This window comes from Stegostoma tigrinum, chromosome 34 (genome assembly GCF_030684315.1).
Source record: "Stegostoma tigrinum isolate sSteTig4 chromosome 34, sSteTig4.hap1, whole genome shotgun sequence".
NCBI lineage: Eukaryota > Metazoa > Chordata > Chondrichthyes > Orectolobiformes > Stegostomatidae > Stegostoma > Stegostoma tigrinum.
The window spans coordinates 25,994,785-26,011,966 of NC_081387.1; the positions used below are offsets into that span (position 1 = coordinate 25,994,785).

At 45.7% G+C, this 17,182-nt stretch overlaps 2 protein-coding genes across 2 annotated transcripts in view; one reads left to right on the forward strand and one right to left on the reverse strand.

Moving 5' to 3' along the window:
- Window positions 1-17,182, reverse strand: part of LOC125450601 (uncharacterized) — a 506,390-nt gene that overhangs the window by 401,750 nt on the left and 87,458 nt on the right. The window lies entirely within an intron of this gene.
- Window positions 1-17,182, forward strand: part of LOC125446342 (butyrophilin subfamily 1 member A1-like) — a 79,594-nt gene that overhangs the window by 898 nt on the left and 61,514 nt on the right. Inside the window, exon 2 of the mRNA XM_059639395.1 lies at window positions 1,750-1,835. Within this exon, the coding sequence (XP_059495378.1) occupies window positions 1,778-1,835 (58 nt within the window). The 5' untranslated portion in view covers window positions 1,750-1,777. The remainder of the gene's footprint in view (window positions 1-1,749; window positions 1,836-17,182) is intronic.

Genomic DNA, 17,182 nt, shown 5'->3' on the forward strand with positions numbered 1-17,182 from the left:
ATTCGGGAATTTTTTTTGGAAACAAATCAGAGCCTTTGCAGGTCTGGAAGGAAAAAGAGGAGATTGAAAGTGAATGAAAACCCTGTGTGGGACATAAAATAAAAACTCCGAGTGAGGTGACTTTGTTTGGGATCTGATGAACCGAAGGGGGAGATCCCGAGGTGTAGCCCTTTATCCCCTATCTGCACGGGAAACCTCTCAGTAACACCTTCCCTTTCATCCGTATCCTGTCATTGGGTCAATTCCATTATGGCCTCAGTTAGAGATTGAACATTTTAGATAACACAGAGCCCCCTTTAACAGAACACCTTTAACCTCGGAGCAGATAGTCTGAGGTCGCTAAGAAAAGCGCAATGAGTTGTGTAATATGTTGCCTTTCACTGAGGCTTTTCCTCTTGTCACCTTCAGTGAACTTGCCATTCGTTTTAAATTAGTGTCCTCTGATTATCCCGGTGTATGAGAAAGCAGGCCACCCTGACCTTCACAAGGGCAATGAGGAAGAGAGACTCAGAGTTAGGGTCAGGAATAGGCCATTCAGCCTGCCTGCCATTGGTTATGACCATGGTTAATCATCCAATGAAATAGCTTGTTCGTGCTTCACCCCTTGTCCTTCCATCCCTTTAACCCCAAATGTTATGTCCAACTCCTTCCTGAAATCCAATTAATGTTTTGGTCTGAACTGTTTTCTTTGGTCTTGAATTCCACAGGCTCATCACTGTCGGAGTGAGGAAATGTCTCCTCATCTCAGCCGTAAATGATTTACCCCGTAACCCTGAAATTGTGGCCCTTGGCTCTGGACTCTGTTATCAGTAAACTATCTGGTGTTGTTAGAATTTTACAGGTTTCAATTAAATCCTGTGTCATTGTTGTGAAATCCAGCAAATAAAATCCAAACTGATTCAACCCCTCCTCATAATCAGTTCAAGCCACGACAGGAACCTGTCTGGTAAACCTTTGCCGCATTCCCTGTCTTGCAAGAAAACCCTTCCTCTGATAAGGAGACTAAAACTGCACACAATATTCTCGGTGTGGTTTCAAGGTCCTGAATAATTGCAGCAAAGTATCTCTCCTCTTGTACTTGAATCCTCTTGATATGAAGACCAACATATCATTTGCTTTCTTTACCGCCGGCTGCAGAACAATGAATGCCATGAAGTTCACATCCCAGGGAAAAAAAAATAAAGTCCTGACTCTCCTTTAATGCTAGATTGTTTTTACATGAGCAACAATTTGATGAAAGACTCCAGAGGGAGACACAAAACAACACATGAAAGTAAAAACAATGCAGCGCACAGGTATTAATAATGTACAGGGCTGTTAGACCCACAGAGATGGAAATTTCACCAACAACTTGCTATTAGTTGTATACAGCCTGATCAACAATAATCGGTGAACAATATTGTTTCAAAGAAACTTTTTGTTTCATGTTATGTGGAGCCTGTAAATTCTGAAGGATTATGGAAAAAGACATTTATTTTAAGAACTGTGGACATGCTTCAACTGGTTTCTTCAAAAGAGGGCATTGAAAGTTCACCTTGGGCATTGGTGTCGTTTTCTTAAAACAAAGCTTCCTGTAAATTTCATGATTGGGAATTGCTTTCTTTGCTAATTGTTATCTTGAGTGTGTATCAGTGGGACGAGCACAACAGTGCTCTTCTCCAGGCTCGTTTGTAACACCATGCATAAAAGATTAATGGTGAGAACTTTTGAAAAATATCTCAACTATTCTTTCTCTCTCACTCCCTCCAGATGATCGTTCTTCTGATAAGACCTTAAGATGAAGGCGATTCAGAACATCGTGTTGTTGCTCCTTGTGGTTCTGGCCTCCGTGTACGGTATGGAGAATTTTAACTTGTTTTGTTATTTTACTGGCATCTCTCAAATGGTATGGTTTACCATGCATCTGAAGATTATTTTTAAAGTCATAATATAAAGGAGCAGAAGTAAGCCATTCAACCCATTGAAGTTCGGTGAGATCTTGGCTGGTCTGATCACGTGTAACTCCACTATCTCTCCTTTTCCCCAGAACCCGTAATTTCTTTCTGTTTAAAACTCTATCTCAGCCTTGAATATATATACTGAATGACCAAGGCTCAACAGCCTTGTGCAGGAAATGATTCCACAAGCTCAACCTCCTGAGAGAAGAAATTCCACTTCATCTGTCTTAAATAGGCAAGCCCTTGGTCAGATTTTAAGCCACCTGGTCCTGGACTCTCTCTCAAATTGTAGCAGCCTTTCCACATCTACCCTGTCAAGTCCCCTATGAATTTTGTATGGTTTACTAAGGTCGCACCGCACTCTTCGAAATGCCAATGAGTACAAACCCAAACTACTCAGTGTCTCCTCCTGGGACAGTCCCTTCACATCTGGTATCAGCTTGGTGTGTCTATATCATTAACAAGGTTTAATCAACATAGGGATGAATATCGTGGCTACTGAAACACAGTGATTGAATAAGTCCCAATTCCACTGTTATTAAATTATATTGTGGAATTATTTTTATTGTTGCTTTTAGAAATTCCATTTACAATGTTGGTCACTACCCTGTGAAAGCTATTAATAACTTTCCTTTTTTTTAATTTAAAATGTTGTTTCCAGATCTCATTGTCCCATCAGATGCCTCCTATAACTTTAGTGTAACCCACAGGAAACTGGGTAAGATCTAGTGACAAATAGCTCCCACTGATCCTGAGATTTCTTGGTAGACCTTGTAAAGAGTACAGTGTCTATCCATTAGTGACTTGGGAATTCCCTGTGCCAAAGGTCCTTTGTTTCAGCTTCAGGAGATGGGGCGTTCCCATGCTAACATTTCTGTCTCAGGGCTGCTGCAGTGCTGAAGCGAAGCTCATCTCAAGGAACAACACCGCTTCTTTTGTCGAGGTACCCTACAGCCCTTGGGCCTCAACAGTGAGTTTAACAAGTTCAGAATATGCAAGTCCTGTTGGCTGATGTAGTCCCGACACAGCCCAACAATATTCACTGTTTACTCTTCTCATTGGAACCCTCTCCAGCAATTATCCCTCTCTTGGCTTACCATCAGCAAGCTCTTTGTCCATCTCTCTTTATCTCTCTCTATCTCACTCTCTCTGTTTCTGTGTCTCTCGCTTATTGTCTCTCTCTCTCTCTCTCTGGGCACTTATACTTGATCCTACCACAATCCCTTGACGCAACCCTTACATTGGCATATGCCACCCTCCCCCAGCTACTTTCCGTTGTGACAAAGGATCATTGGACTTGAGATGGTAACTCTACTTCACTCCCCACAGACACTGCCAGACCTGCTGAGTTTGTCTCGCACTTTCTGTTTGTGTTTTAGTTTCCCAGCATCCATCGCTCTTTGCTTTCTAAATTTGAAAAGTAAATATCTTTTAAACGACTGTTCTAGGATAGTGTCAAGAAAACAAAAGGGAATGAATATAATCCCATGGAAGGCAGGGATTAAAGTGAGAAAAGATTTCACTGTTTGAAAGAAGGGAAGTGGTGATGGGTGAAATGAAGCCACAAAAGATGTGTCAAGCTGAGATGTAAATTCCTTGACAGTAGCCATCTAAATGTGAAATAAAATGATTAGCGATGAAATACGTGAAGAAAAATGAGCCATCCAAAAAACAAACACACAGACAAAACAAGATTGGGGCAGACATTATGGTCTAAAATTGTGGATGAATGTTCAGTGGAGCAAAAAGGATCCACTTGTAATCCATTGAACATCAATAACAAAAAAAGACAGAATTTTCTGGAAAAGCTCAACAGGTCTGGCAGAATTTGAAGAGAAATCAGAGTTCATGTTTTGTGTCCAGTGATGCTTCCTCAGAACATCAATGACAAGGAAAGAAGTTCTGTTGAGGGAACATGAGCAGCCAGTGAATGTTTTAAAGAGCAGAACCACAAATGTAAGAATTTCTGGATTACTGAATTACTGGATTTCTGAACCATAAGCAAATTGGTCGAGGGTATATACCTTCAGAAAATTTAATGCATGATGTACAATGATGCATGAGAAATTAATTTTGACTGATCCGGCTCTGGCACCAGGACTGAAGAAAGAGATATCATTGGGATAGTCTTCACTTGAACCAGGCCTGGTCTTGTGATAGTTGTAGGATAGGACTCTGGCTAAAGAGTGGGCTTTAAACTAACAGTGAATGGGAAGTGTTGATTCACATGAAGGAGTATTTTGAAGGTTGAGAAAAAAAGGCAAGGCATTACTGCAGATTGGCAATATGGTTGATGATAAGGAATTATGCATCTAAAACTAAATTAGAGTCAGGAAAGTTGATTTAAAAACACTTTTAAAAGCTCCTTATCTGAATGTTCATGCGCCTCAAATAGAAATGAATGAGTATGATATGATAACCAGTATGAAGGTGTGATTACAAGTTGACCAAGGCTAGTGCCTGACCATATTTCACAAATGCCAGCAAGGAAATACATTAAGTATGAAAAGCCTTTGAGAAGGACACACCATTGCTGACTAATTATATATGTGGCTTTAAATTGAAAGAGAAAGCTGACCTTCTGCAAAGGTGAATTGCAGGCAAGAAGATTAGAAGCATTTCAGAAGCCAGTAAGAGGTCACTGAACACCAAGGAGAAATTAAATTGAGAAAAAATTTGAAGCGAGAAGAACAGACAAAATTTCTGCAATTATGTGAAAGTAGAGGCAAAGTAGCTAAAATGTATATTGATCCATTGGGCAATGGGACTGGGGAATTAATATTGGCAAATAAAGAAATTATGGCGACATTGAACACAATATTTTACATCTGTCTTTAAATAGAAAACAAAAAGATCTGCCTACGAATGCTAGAAAAGCCAAAAAGCAATGGAATGGCGAAACTTCAAACAATCATGATCTCCAGAGAGAAAAAAATTGGGAAAATAAAAATAGAACTGAAGGACATCAGGTTGCCAGGACTCGATGGCCTATGCCCGAGGGAAATGATTGCAGATATAATGAAAACCTACTTCATAATTTTCCAAAATTCCAAGGTTTTGGAAAAGCCACAGCAAATTGAAAAACTAAAAGCATAACAACATTGTTTGTTTGAGAACAGAGGGAGACAGAAACCAATATACTATCAGCAGATTATCTAACACCTGTCCTTTGGAAAACAGTACAATCTGTAATTAAGGAGGTACGAGGAGTACATTTAGATGATCCTTATACAATCCGGCAGAGTCACTGTGGCAAAATAAAACAAAGAGCTGCATATGCTGGAAATCTGAGACAAAAACAGAAATTGCTGGAGGACCTCAGCAGGTTTGGGAGAATCAGTGGAGAGAAAGTAGAGTTGGTATTTTGGATCCAATAACATTTCTTTAGAATGGCTTCTGGTTTCAATAGAGCAAGAACAAAGCTGGGCCCGATAGACTGGAAGCCAAGGTTGGGGGATACATATTATAACGTACTCCCTTCCAAGGGAAGATAGTTGGTTTGGGCACTGTCAAGGTATATTCCCTGAAAAGAGAAAGATGGGACAAACAAAGAGTCCCTTGAATGACAAAGTTAATAAAATTAAGCTAATGTAGAAAAGGTACACCTTCAACAGATGTCAGGTGATAAATGTATTTGAGAACAAGCTGAATGCAGAAATTTCAAAAGGGAGGTGGAAAAACAAATATGTGAAGCAAAGAGGTTTATGAGAAAGACTTGTAGCGAATATGAAAGGAAATCTGAAATTCTATAACAACATGAAAAGGATTACTAAAAAGTGGGACAGGGCCAATTAGAGACCAAAAAGCAAATTCTCATTGAGAGGCAAAAATCTGTGGCTGAAGTGTGGAATGAGAAATTAGCAACTTACTTACATATGGGCAGAATGCTGCTCAGACCAGACAGAAGTGGAAAATCAGTCACAAAAATGGTTTAAAATTCTTGCAGAGGTGGTATTGGAGAAGCCGCTAATACTTCAAGTTGGTAAGTGACTGGGACCAGATGGAAAACATCCAAGGATTTTGAAGGAAAAGAGTGTTGAAATTGTTGTGACAATGACAAAAATATTTCAATGTGGGTGGATTTGGGTCCCGACCCAAAATGTCAAGCTTTCCTGCTCCTCTGATGCTGCTTGTCCTGCTGTGTATAGCCAGCTTCACACAGTTTTATCTCAGATTCTCCAGCATTGGCAAGACCTACTATCTCTGCAACAATTCCTGACAGGACTTTGGTTGTGTGGAAATTTCAGGAAACAGTTATTTGCCGTGTGGCTTGAGTTGGAAGCATCAGAGTGAATTTAAGGGAAAATCATGTGCAACTAAAATGTAACAGCGAGTGGTGATGAGGGTAAGGCCATTAATGTTGTGCACATGGACTTCCAAAAGGTATTTGACAAAGTGCCACACAACAGACTTGTGAGGAAAGTAACATTTGCGCCACAAAAATGCCAGTTTATGACCAAGACCAATAAGAGACAATTGAACCACCTCCCCATGACATTCAGTGGGGTTACCATCACTGAATTCTTCAATATCAACATCCTGGGGATATTCATTGACCAGAAACTCAACTGAACTCACCACTCAATTAATGACTGCAAGAGCATGTCAGAAGCTGGGAATACTGCGGTGAGTAACTCACCTCCTGACTCCCCAAAGCCTGTTCACTGCCTCCAAGGCACAAGACAGGAGTGTGATAGAATACTCCCCACTTGCTTGGATGAGTGTAGCTCCAACAACACTCAAGAAGCTTGTCAGGATAAAGCAGCCCACTTTATTGTCCTTAAATACGCAAACACCCACTCATTCCTCCACTGTTGCCAAGTAGCAGCAGTGTGTGCTATCTACAAGATGCACTGTAAAAATTCACTAAAGTTCCTCCGACAACACTCTACAAACCCACTGCCACTTCCATCCAGAAGGACAAGGGCATTGGATATATAGGAACACCGGCACCTCCAATTCCCCTCCAAGCCACTCACCATCCTGACTTGGAATATACCACGTCCCTTCACTGTCACTGAGTCAAAATACTGGAATTCCCACCCTAAAGTCATTGTGGGTTAACCCACAGCACATGGACTGCAGGGGTTCAAGAAGGCAGCTCACCATCACCACGTCAAGGGCAACTAGGGACAGGCAACAAATTCTGGCCCAGCCAGCAACACCCACAGCGCACAAAATAAGTAAAGAAAAATAAGCCATGCAATAAAAAGAATAGCAGCAATGTGAACATAAAAATGGCTGAGTGATAGGAAAGGCAAAGTAATGGTTAATGAATATTTTCAGGCTAGTAGAAGATTTGTGGTGGAGTTCCCCATGGGTTAGTAAGAGAATCTTTGACTTCATATATATATTGATCCAGATCCTGATGAGCAGGGAATAATTTCAAAGTGTGCAGATGACACAACAACGGAGAATTGTCACTGTGAGGAGGACAGCGTTCAACATCAGAAGCACATTGACGTGTTCACGGAGTCGGTGGATAGGTTGCGGACATCATTCAGTGTGGTGAAGTGCAAAATGATGCACTTTGATCCAAAGAATATGGAGAAATCGTACAAAATAAAGGATTTTTTTAATAAAGTGTGTGCAAAAGCAAAGAGACCCGAGAATTTATGAAAGGTGGCAGGACAGGTAGCGAGAGCTTCACAAACGTGGAGCTGGAAAAGCACAGCAGGTCGGATGCTAACTCCACATTGATTGACTCCGGCTTCCAGCATCTGCCGTCCCCACTCTCTCTAGGTAGAGAAATCTGTTGATAAAACATGGTTTTGAGAATTTCTTAAGAGGGCAGAGAGCAAAAAGAACAAACAGGTTATGATGAACTTGCTTAAATATTTATTCTACTAGAAACTTGTGTACAGCCTGGGCTCCACACGAGAGGAAGGATGTGAATGCATTGAAGAGAGTGCCGAAGGGGTTTATGAGAATGAATCCAGGGATAAGGCATTTCAGTTATAAGGACAGATTGGAGATGGTGAGACTATTTTCTTGGAGAGGAAAAGGCTATGAGAGGATTTGAGAGAGGTTTTTCCTAAATAACTGCACAGAAGCTGGTATCCTATCGCCCTTTATTTGTGTGTGTGCCATCCATGGGCTGTGATCAGCCAACTCAGAGCCAGTCCCGAGTCTGAGGAGATCTCCTGTTTTTGTGTGTGTGTGTGTGTGTGTGTGTGTGTGTGTGTGTGTGTGTGTGTGTGTGTGTGTGTGTGTGTGTGTAGTGATTCAGTAAAATAACACCATTGTGTAAGAACTTGATTCAATATTTCCACCACCCGGTAACAGCACCCATGTGGCCAGTGAACCAGTAACAAGCAAAGCCCGATAAAGGCACTGCCTGGTGCTGTAGAAGGAAGTAAAGGGGAAGGGTAAGGACGGGTTGGAGGGGGAAATAAAGCATTCCATCCCCTGCAGTGCCCATCTCTCCAAAAAGGCATCAAGAGCGTTGCTGAACACCATGTACTCCCTCTCCATTGAGATCTTGGCCCAAACATTACCAACGAAGAAGGGCAGACAGTCGGCAGAGAGGACTCCCTCTGCAGCCCACTGCCTGGACCTGTTTACAGCCATCCAGGCCAGGCCCAGGACCAGACCCACAGAACGTCCTCTAATCTGCCAGCACCCCTCTGCACCGAGTGCCCAAAGATCAGGAACGTTGGGCTGAAGTGAGAGCAAAAACAGAAGAAAAAGTTTTTCAAATAACTGAAAAAGAGAGTGTAAATGTCCACAGCAACATGTACATGTCCACGGACTCTGCAGCACCACAACAGACAGTTGGGCTGGGAGTTCATGAACCACCGCAACCTGCAGTTATACGGGACTGCTGCATGCAACACCCTCCAACCCAGTTCCTCAACGGAAAGAGGGAGGAATCCCACGGACAGAGCCCTCCACTGGGGATCACCACCAGCCGGAGGTGAATAGAATGCCACGGCCAGCCCGGCCAGTGGATGAAGGTGAAGAGCTGGATGGTGTGCAGCAGCAGTCTCCACATAGCCCACCATTTTGCTTCCCTGAACAACTGATATTGTGGAGGTGGCTCAGGCTTTGGGGCACAGGTTCCCGAGGGAGGTGCAGGATCCTGGGGCCAATGTGAAATTCTGTCTGACAGGGGTAATGCACAGAAGGCACATATGAGCATCCTCCATCTGCTGTACGACGTTGGTCCAAGCACTGCCATTTTTAGGTGTCAATTGGCAGTGGCTTTGAGCCAGACATTTAGCATTGCCCAGTGTGCCAATTCCTATGGCAACATCCAGCCCAGGACCCCACCACCCAGCATGTCCTCGACACAGGTCATCCACAGCCCACCCTCTGCCAGCCACTCAAACCCACGATTGTGGAGGTGCAGATTCCTGAGCAACGATTCTCTGACAATTGCCGTTATTCCTGACAGCAGGTAGGCCCGGCACGAGTCAAACACATCCCGGGCAGCAATCAGGTCCTGGGAAAAGGCAGGCAGTAACCTGAGGGCAAGCTGCAAACCTCGCGGTCAATGACCAGGAGCTGTGTTTTTTTAATGAGGTCATGCACAGGCGGGAAAAATGGCATCAGATCACACTATTTCGGAGAAGGCTCAACATAATGGTGTCGCTGCAAAATCTGACAGTGGAAAGTCACCACCTGGGTGCAGAGGCACACACCAGCAACTGACCACCCTCCTCAATAGGGAGACTCAGAACCAGTGCAGTGACCCAGTGCATCTTTTTCTTCCAGAGGTGATCGAGCATTCTCTGGATGTTTGCGGCAAAAACCAGGAGGAGGGGTCAAAGTGACCAGCTGGTACTCCAACAAGGAGGCCACCAGTTAGTGTCTAACCAGCACTCAGCTCCTGTAAGATAGCACTCTTGAGCAGTAGGTGACCCAAGACTTTGGCCTCCAGCTGCTGCCAATTCACTGGCCAGGATTCTTCAGCTGAGCTCAGGTAGATCCCAGATAGAGGAGACGTGTGGTACTCCAGCTGAGCCCCTGTAACTCCTCCAGCAGAGAGTCCACCCACCACAGACCGACGTGGAGTGTGGAACATTTGGGTCAATCGACCCTGGTGGAAGACACCGCCGTGTACACCACGTGGCACGTGTGCATCTTCCCCAGGTCAGCCGGGTTGCTGAACATGAGAACATCATCAGCATAAACCGAAAGAACAACCCCATACCTGGTCTGCGCAGATCCCGCCCTGACAACCTCCTCTGCAAAAGGCACAGGAAAAGCTCCACGCACAGGGACTACAGCTGGCCAGACAAGGAGCACACCTGACATACTCCTCTCCCAAAGTGAAATTGGTCCCTGAGGGAACCTCTAACTTTAACCAGACACTCTACATTGGAACACAGAAGTCAGATCTGGCCAAGGAACTGCTTTCTGAACTCAAATGCTCACAGAGGCCCGAGCAGAAATTCGTGATCACCCCTGTAGAATACCCTATCCTGATCGAGAGACAGGAAGGCCCCTGATACACCAGTCATTGGACAAAAATGGATCAGGTCCAGGACCAGATGGTCACTGTCATGGATCCTCTGGCCCAGGACTAGGTGTGACTGTCCAGGGTGGATCATGTGGTTCAACACGGCTGCCAGAGAAGCCAACACCTGTCATAGATTTTATAATCTGTGCTGAGGAGGGAGACCGGATGCCAGTTCTTTAGAGACTGAAGGTCTCCTTTCTTTGTCTGCAGGATGATGATCACCCTGTGCCAAGAAAGGGCCAGCCATCCGGCTACAAAACACTCCCTCGGGAGTGTTATCCATCAGAATGGCTCAGAATGGCCTGAAGAGCCCCTTGGTCCGCCCATTCAGCCCAGCAAGTTGCTACCCAAGAACCTGGTGAAGGCATTGGTCAGTTCCTCAAAGGTAACAGGAGCGTCAAGCATTCTGGTGTTACCCAGGTTGATCTGCAGCAGGTCCTCCCACAGATTTCTGTGATCATTCTCACTGATGGATCCAGAGAGAATAGATAGAAGAAACAGGCTTTAATGTTGCCCTCCAGATCTGAGATAGGAGACCCGTTGTTGGCCAATAGCACAAGGCCCTGCTACAGGTGCCACACCTTTTTATTAGCAAGTAGAAGAAGAGGGAGTCGTGGTCCAGGCCCTGGAGGAGCAGGATCCATGACCTCACATACATGCCCAACAAGTTGCAGGTGTCGGAGCACGGCGTTTTTCTCTTGGTACACTCCCCACCTGGTCAGGTCCACATCGGGCTGACAGAGCCATGACTCCAGGCCAAGCACTTTCTTCTCCATCTCCTTTTCCGTCGACCCATCCTTGCCACAGCAGGAGCTTTGACTCCAGGGGTATGTATTTCCTGCGGGAAACACACTGCATACTTCCCAATCCGAAGGCCTATGAAGTTCTAGAATCTGTGTTGAGACTCTCTGCTGCTGTTGATGAGGCTGACTATATCCATCACCAAAATGTAAAGCACTTAGTAGGGGAAGATGGAAGAGCACACAGGTCCCTTGCCTTCCTCACAAGTCCGTCGAGGAACGTCTTGCACAGCCACCGGTCGTTTTGGACCAGCTCGGGTGTGCTGCCAGCTGACCGGGTGGACCGGAAGACTGGTTCAAAATCGTTCCAGTGGCCCAGAGCCAGCTGGACTCGATTGCAATGTCTGAGAATAGTCCTGAGAAAATCCCAGAGTTCCTCCACTGGGGAATGAGCTAAACTCGGTGGGGGGCACCAGGGAATCGAAAGCCTCACTGGAGTCGGACTCCGCATCATTCCAGCACCTAACACTGAGTCCGAGTCCTCAGACCACACCCCATCCCCGCTGAAAGAGTGGGGCTGGTCTGAAGACATCACCCCCAGGGTCACCAGCAGGGACTTCCCCTTCTGTACTCCACCCAGGGGATGTTCCAGGTCTGAGTCGTTGGGTGGCAGACAGTCAGGGCCCTGCTCTTCTCCCGATCTCGGGTCACCTGGTGGCTCAGGGATAAGGTCCTCCCCCAGGCCCAAGGTTCCCGGTAAAACAGAGTGGGCGTGGTGGGGGGAAGTGAGGAAAACAGCGATGGGGGAAAGAGAGCGAGGTTCAGCGCTGTCGGAGGGTCAGCACATGGTTTCCAGTGTCTATACCATGGCCTACATGGGGTTCCAGCTTGTCCCTGTGGGTGGGGTTGGGGTTGGGGGCAGTGATGTCAGTGGATTTGAGGCAGCAGGAGGGCCCACTGCAACCCCCGAGGTTTAAGACCCGCTTGGCCGTGGCACTGGAGGGCAGGAGGTACTATGGGCTTGACGTTGTGGGAAGAGCTGTGCCCTCCCTGAGTGACAGGAAAGCTTCCCACTCCCTCGCCTGTCCCCCTCCTGCAGGGCGTGGCACTGCTTCCTGTTCACAGTTGTTGGGGGGTGCTATCCTTACCCCTCGCCCACCCTGAGCATCTAGTAGGGTTGGGGGTTCAAACGCTGTCCCTCCAGCCACTGGACAAACACTCGGGGGAAGGCCATCTGCATCACTTTCAGCCCAGTCACACAGGGCCTCCTCAGTGAGGTGAGGGTAGCAGGTCTGCTCCAGGGGCACAAGGAGACAGATCCATGCAACAGCCTCATGATGTTTTGTCTTCCTCTGCACCAGAGTCTGATGCCAACTCCCCTTCTCCACCACACACCGTGCTAACAGTGACCTCCGGCTCGGGCCCTGCTCAGTGTTCCCAGTGTTACTTTGGGAGGGGAGGGCGGGGGGAGGAGCGGCTGCCAGTGTAACTTTGGTGACCTTGATGGTGGGGCAATTCCTCCTCGTGTGCCCTACCTCCTTACACGGGTAACACCGCACGCTGTCTGCCATCAGGAAGGCCTGCTCCTTTCATGAAGCACAGATAAAGGTGCCCCCATCTAGCTCCTCCAGGGCCAAGCAAATAGAAACCTGGTGCTGGAAGGAAGACTCACTCTTAAGGGTTGGGTCCTACCGCCCGAGCACGATGTGCCCCACCCCTGACCAGACTCCCCCACCCCAGCAGCTGGAAATGCGGGAAGAAACTCACTGGCAACAAAGGGCAGAATAATGGAGATTGTGACCCTCTTGGCTATGACCTCCAGAGAGTTGAGATATTTCCTGCAACAGTGACCCTCTCCCTGAAGGCCAGGTGAACTGCCTGCTCAGTCCAAAGGCAAAATACTGCCTTTCCGTACACCTTGGCCACAACAACAATGGCTTGCGGGCCGACCACACTAGCTATGGCCTTCATGCAGGCCTCGATGCTCATGGCTGGGTGTAGATGGACTTTAACTCCCAGACCCTGGTCAGGAGCCTGAAAGCTGATGCAGCAGTTTCCTGTCAAGGCACGGCTCGGCCCTGCCACTTTTCGCTCACCACGTTGTGGTAAAGGAAGAGGAGAAAGGGAGGGTGGAGACAAAAATGAAATGGAAAGGGGGGGATCGGTGTTGGAAAATGTTCCAAAGGCCCCCCCACTCCCACCACCACTCAACAGTGCAGACAATTACTGAATGAACATTATATCACATTCTTTTTGATCTGCAAAGTTATCGCCCACTTGTGTCACCTGTCGATATCCCTCTTTAATGTCTTCACAGTTCTGGAGGCACCCAGACAGCAACAGCACCAGGCTTCCAGTGGAGTGCCAGGGCAGGGCCTAGGCAGCTGTAGCAGCGACATCGGTTCACAGGTGTGGGTCCACACCAAGGCACTGACAGTCGCATGCAGTCACTCACACCAACACCTCACACTACACTGGGTTCTGGCCCGGACAGCTCAAAGCTCGTCCCTAAACTGAGGAGATCTTTGGAATCCCCTGTTTATATCTGTCAGCCAGGCCTCCCTGATTAGGCTCTGTTAACAGTCCCAATCAGGGATTGCACACTCAATGATAGCTACGTGACCCTTGTTCCAATCTCTACATTTTCAAAATCCTGAGGCGGCTGAACTGAGTGCATAGTGAGAAAGTACTCCCAGTCATAAATGGATCAAAAAACAGAGAGAACAGCCTTAAAATATTTTGCAAAAGAAACAAGTGCAAAGTGAGTCAAGCCTCTTTCTCACAGTGAGTAGTTACGCTATGGAATACACTGCCTGGACATGTGGTGGAGATGGATTCAGTTGAGGCATGCAAGAAGCCATTGGTTGGTTATTTAAACATAAACTGTTCAGGGTTATAAGGAAAGGAAGAGATTGGCACTAAATTAAAATTCTCAGAAAGCTGACGTGCCAAATGCATGCCTTCTGCATCATAACCATCTTATGGTTCTGTGAACTGCACAGGGCATGTGTCAGACTGCACCTGGAGTTCTGTGCCATTTTCACCTCCTCAATGAAAGATGGATGTGGATGCAATAAAAGCAGTTCATACAAAAAGTTCAGTGACTGATTTATGGGAGGAAGGGGTTTGTCTTACTCAGAAAGATTCCGCAAGTTATGCCAGCACTCATTCAAGTTTAGCATCAGAAGTGGCCTTTTAAAACACACAAGTCTCTGATGTGGCTTGGCAGGGTTGATGCTGAGAAGATGATTCCCTTCCGTGAGGAATTGAAAACTGCACCATAGTTTAAAAATAAAGGGTCACCCATTGAAGACAGAGGTAAAGAATTTATTCCCTCAATGCATCATTGAAGTTTGGAATACATTCAGTGCTGAGGTATACAGATGTGTGATCCACATGTGCATTAAGTGTTATGGGAGTGTGGGAGGGGATGGTGGGTGTCTGAGCAAGAAAATTGAGTTCAGGCCACAAACAGATAAGACCAGAAGATGTAACAGCTGAAATAGGCCATTTGGCCCAATTAGTTTAGTCCAACATGCAATGGGATTTTAACTGATCTGATAATTCTTAACTTTGCTTTCCAGATTTTTCCCCTTAACCGTTGATTCTGTTACTGATTAAATATGTCTACCAGCCTTGAATATACTTAATGTCCCTGTCTCTGTAGCCTTCTTTTGAGAGAAGTCGTCGCTGTTCATCTCTGTCTGATATGACTGACTTCTCACTCTGACGTAATGATCTGGCCCTTGATTCTTTTACAAGATAGTCCAATCTCCCGTGTCAAGCTCCCTTAGAAAATCATACGTCTCAATAAGATCTCTTCTCATTCTCCTAAGCTCCAATGGGCATATTCTTTCCATCTGGAAGTCCTTCTATACCCAGGGTTAATCTTTCCTCGACAGCGGCTAATGCCACTGTATCTTTCCTCCAGTGTGGGGATCAAAACTGTTCACCGTGTTATAGGTGTGATGTAATTTGTGTCTTAGCTTTGTCAAGAATGACCTATTTTTATCCCTTTGCATTAAAGGTCTAGATTCCATTTGCCTTCCCTATTACTGAATGAACATTATATCACATTCTTTTTGATCTGCAAAGTTATCGCCCACTTGTGTCACCTGTCGATGTCCCTCTTTGTGTCACCCTCGCCACATGCTTTCCCACCTCGAACGTGTCATCCACAAACTGGATGATACTGCATGCATTTCCCTCCTCCAAATCACTGAGATACAGTAAATGCTTGTGACCTGCTGTAATCCCTATGGCACTCCATTAGTTACAAAGTTCCATCCTGAAAATGCCCCTGTTATCCCAACAATTATTTCTATTAACTAGACAATCCTCTATCAGTGCGAATACCAACACCATCTTATTAAGTAGCCTCATGTGTAGTATGTTGCTGGACACAACTTAAAGACCAAAACATATGTGCAGAAGACACTGAAAGTCTGCAGAGGGATAGAGAAAGTCTAAGTGAGTGAGCAAATGTCAGGCAGATGGAGTACAATGTTGATAAATGTGAGGTCATCCATTTTGGTAGGAATAATAGCAAAATGGACTATGTTTTAAATGGTAAAAAATTGCAGCACGCTGCTGTGCAGAGGGACTTGGGTGCCCTTGTGCATGAATCACTAAAAGTAGCATTGCAGATGCAGCAGGCAATTAAGAAGGCAAATGGAATTTTGTCTGCCATTGCCAGAGGGATGGAGTTTAAAAACAGGGAGACAATGCTGCAGCTGTTTCGGGTCCTGGTGAGGCCACACCTGGAGTACTGTGTGCAGTTTTAGTCTCCTTACCTGAGATGAGATAGACTTGCACTAGAGGGGGTGCAGAGGAGATTCACTCGGTTGATGCCAGAGTTGAAAGGTTTGGATTAAGAGGAGAGACTGAGTAGGCTGGGATTATACTCATTGGAATTCAGAAGAATGAGGGGAGATCTTATCAGATTATGAAGAGAATAGATAAGGTGGAGGCAGGGAATTGTTTCCACTGGCAGGTGAAACTAGGACGAGGGGGGAATAGCCTCAAAATGAGGGGAAGCAGATATAGGACTGAGGCCAGGAGGAATGACTTCACCCAAAGGGTTGTGAATCAGTGGAATTCCCTGCCCAGTGAAGCGGTTGAAGCTACCTCACTGAATGTGTTTAAGGCAAGGCTAGATAATTTTTTGAACAGGAAAGGAATTGAGGGTTGTGGTGTGCGGGCAGGTAAGTGGAGCTGAGCCTCAGAAATCACAGCCTCGATCTTATTAAATTGAGGGCAGGCTCACGGGGCCGGAGAGCCTACTCCAGCTCCTAGTTCTTGTGTTCTTATGTTTTTATACAACACCTGCTGGTTCCTCTTCATGGAAAGGGATATGTGAGATCAGCTTCCCATGACATCTCATTAGCTCACTCTGACTTGAGATGACCAAGATATAACGGATGAGATATTTTCCAAATCACCCTGTTTGGAAATGTTATTGCACATATCTGGACAAGATAGGACTTGAACCTGGGCCTCCAAAGAGGAAGGTCTATCACTGTACCACAGGTGCCCCCTCGTTCAAAAAGATTTAGTTGCTGGCCTGAATATACAGCACCTGGTAATGAACAAAAGGGGCAAAATCTGCTTGACCACATTCTCCCCAATCGAGCTGTCACAGTTGCATCTGACAAGATGAGTAGGAGTGACCACTGTGCAGTTCTTACGGAGATGAAATCAGTTTTCACATTACAGATACTCTTGTGTGACACAACCACCATCTTATTTAGATGGACTTCAAAACAGATCTAGCAAATCAAAACGGGACATCCTTAAGGCACTGTGGCCCACCAGTAGAATTGCATTTAACCACAGTCTTTCAAGCTCATGGCCCAACTTATGCCCAATGTACAGTTTGTATAGTTTGGAGGGGAACGAATACAATCCCATTTTTGAAGAAGGAGATGGAGAGAGAACATTGGTCGTGGAGATAATGCTAGAGTCCATTGTAAAAGATTTAATAGAATATCACTCAGACATCAGTGACTGAATCAAACAGACTCTGTTTGGATTTACAAAGG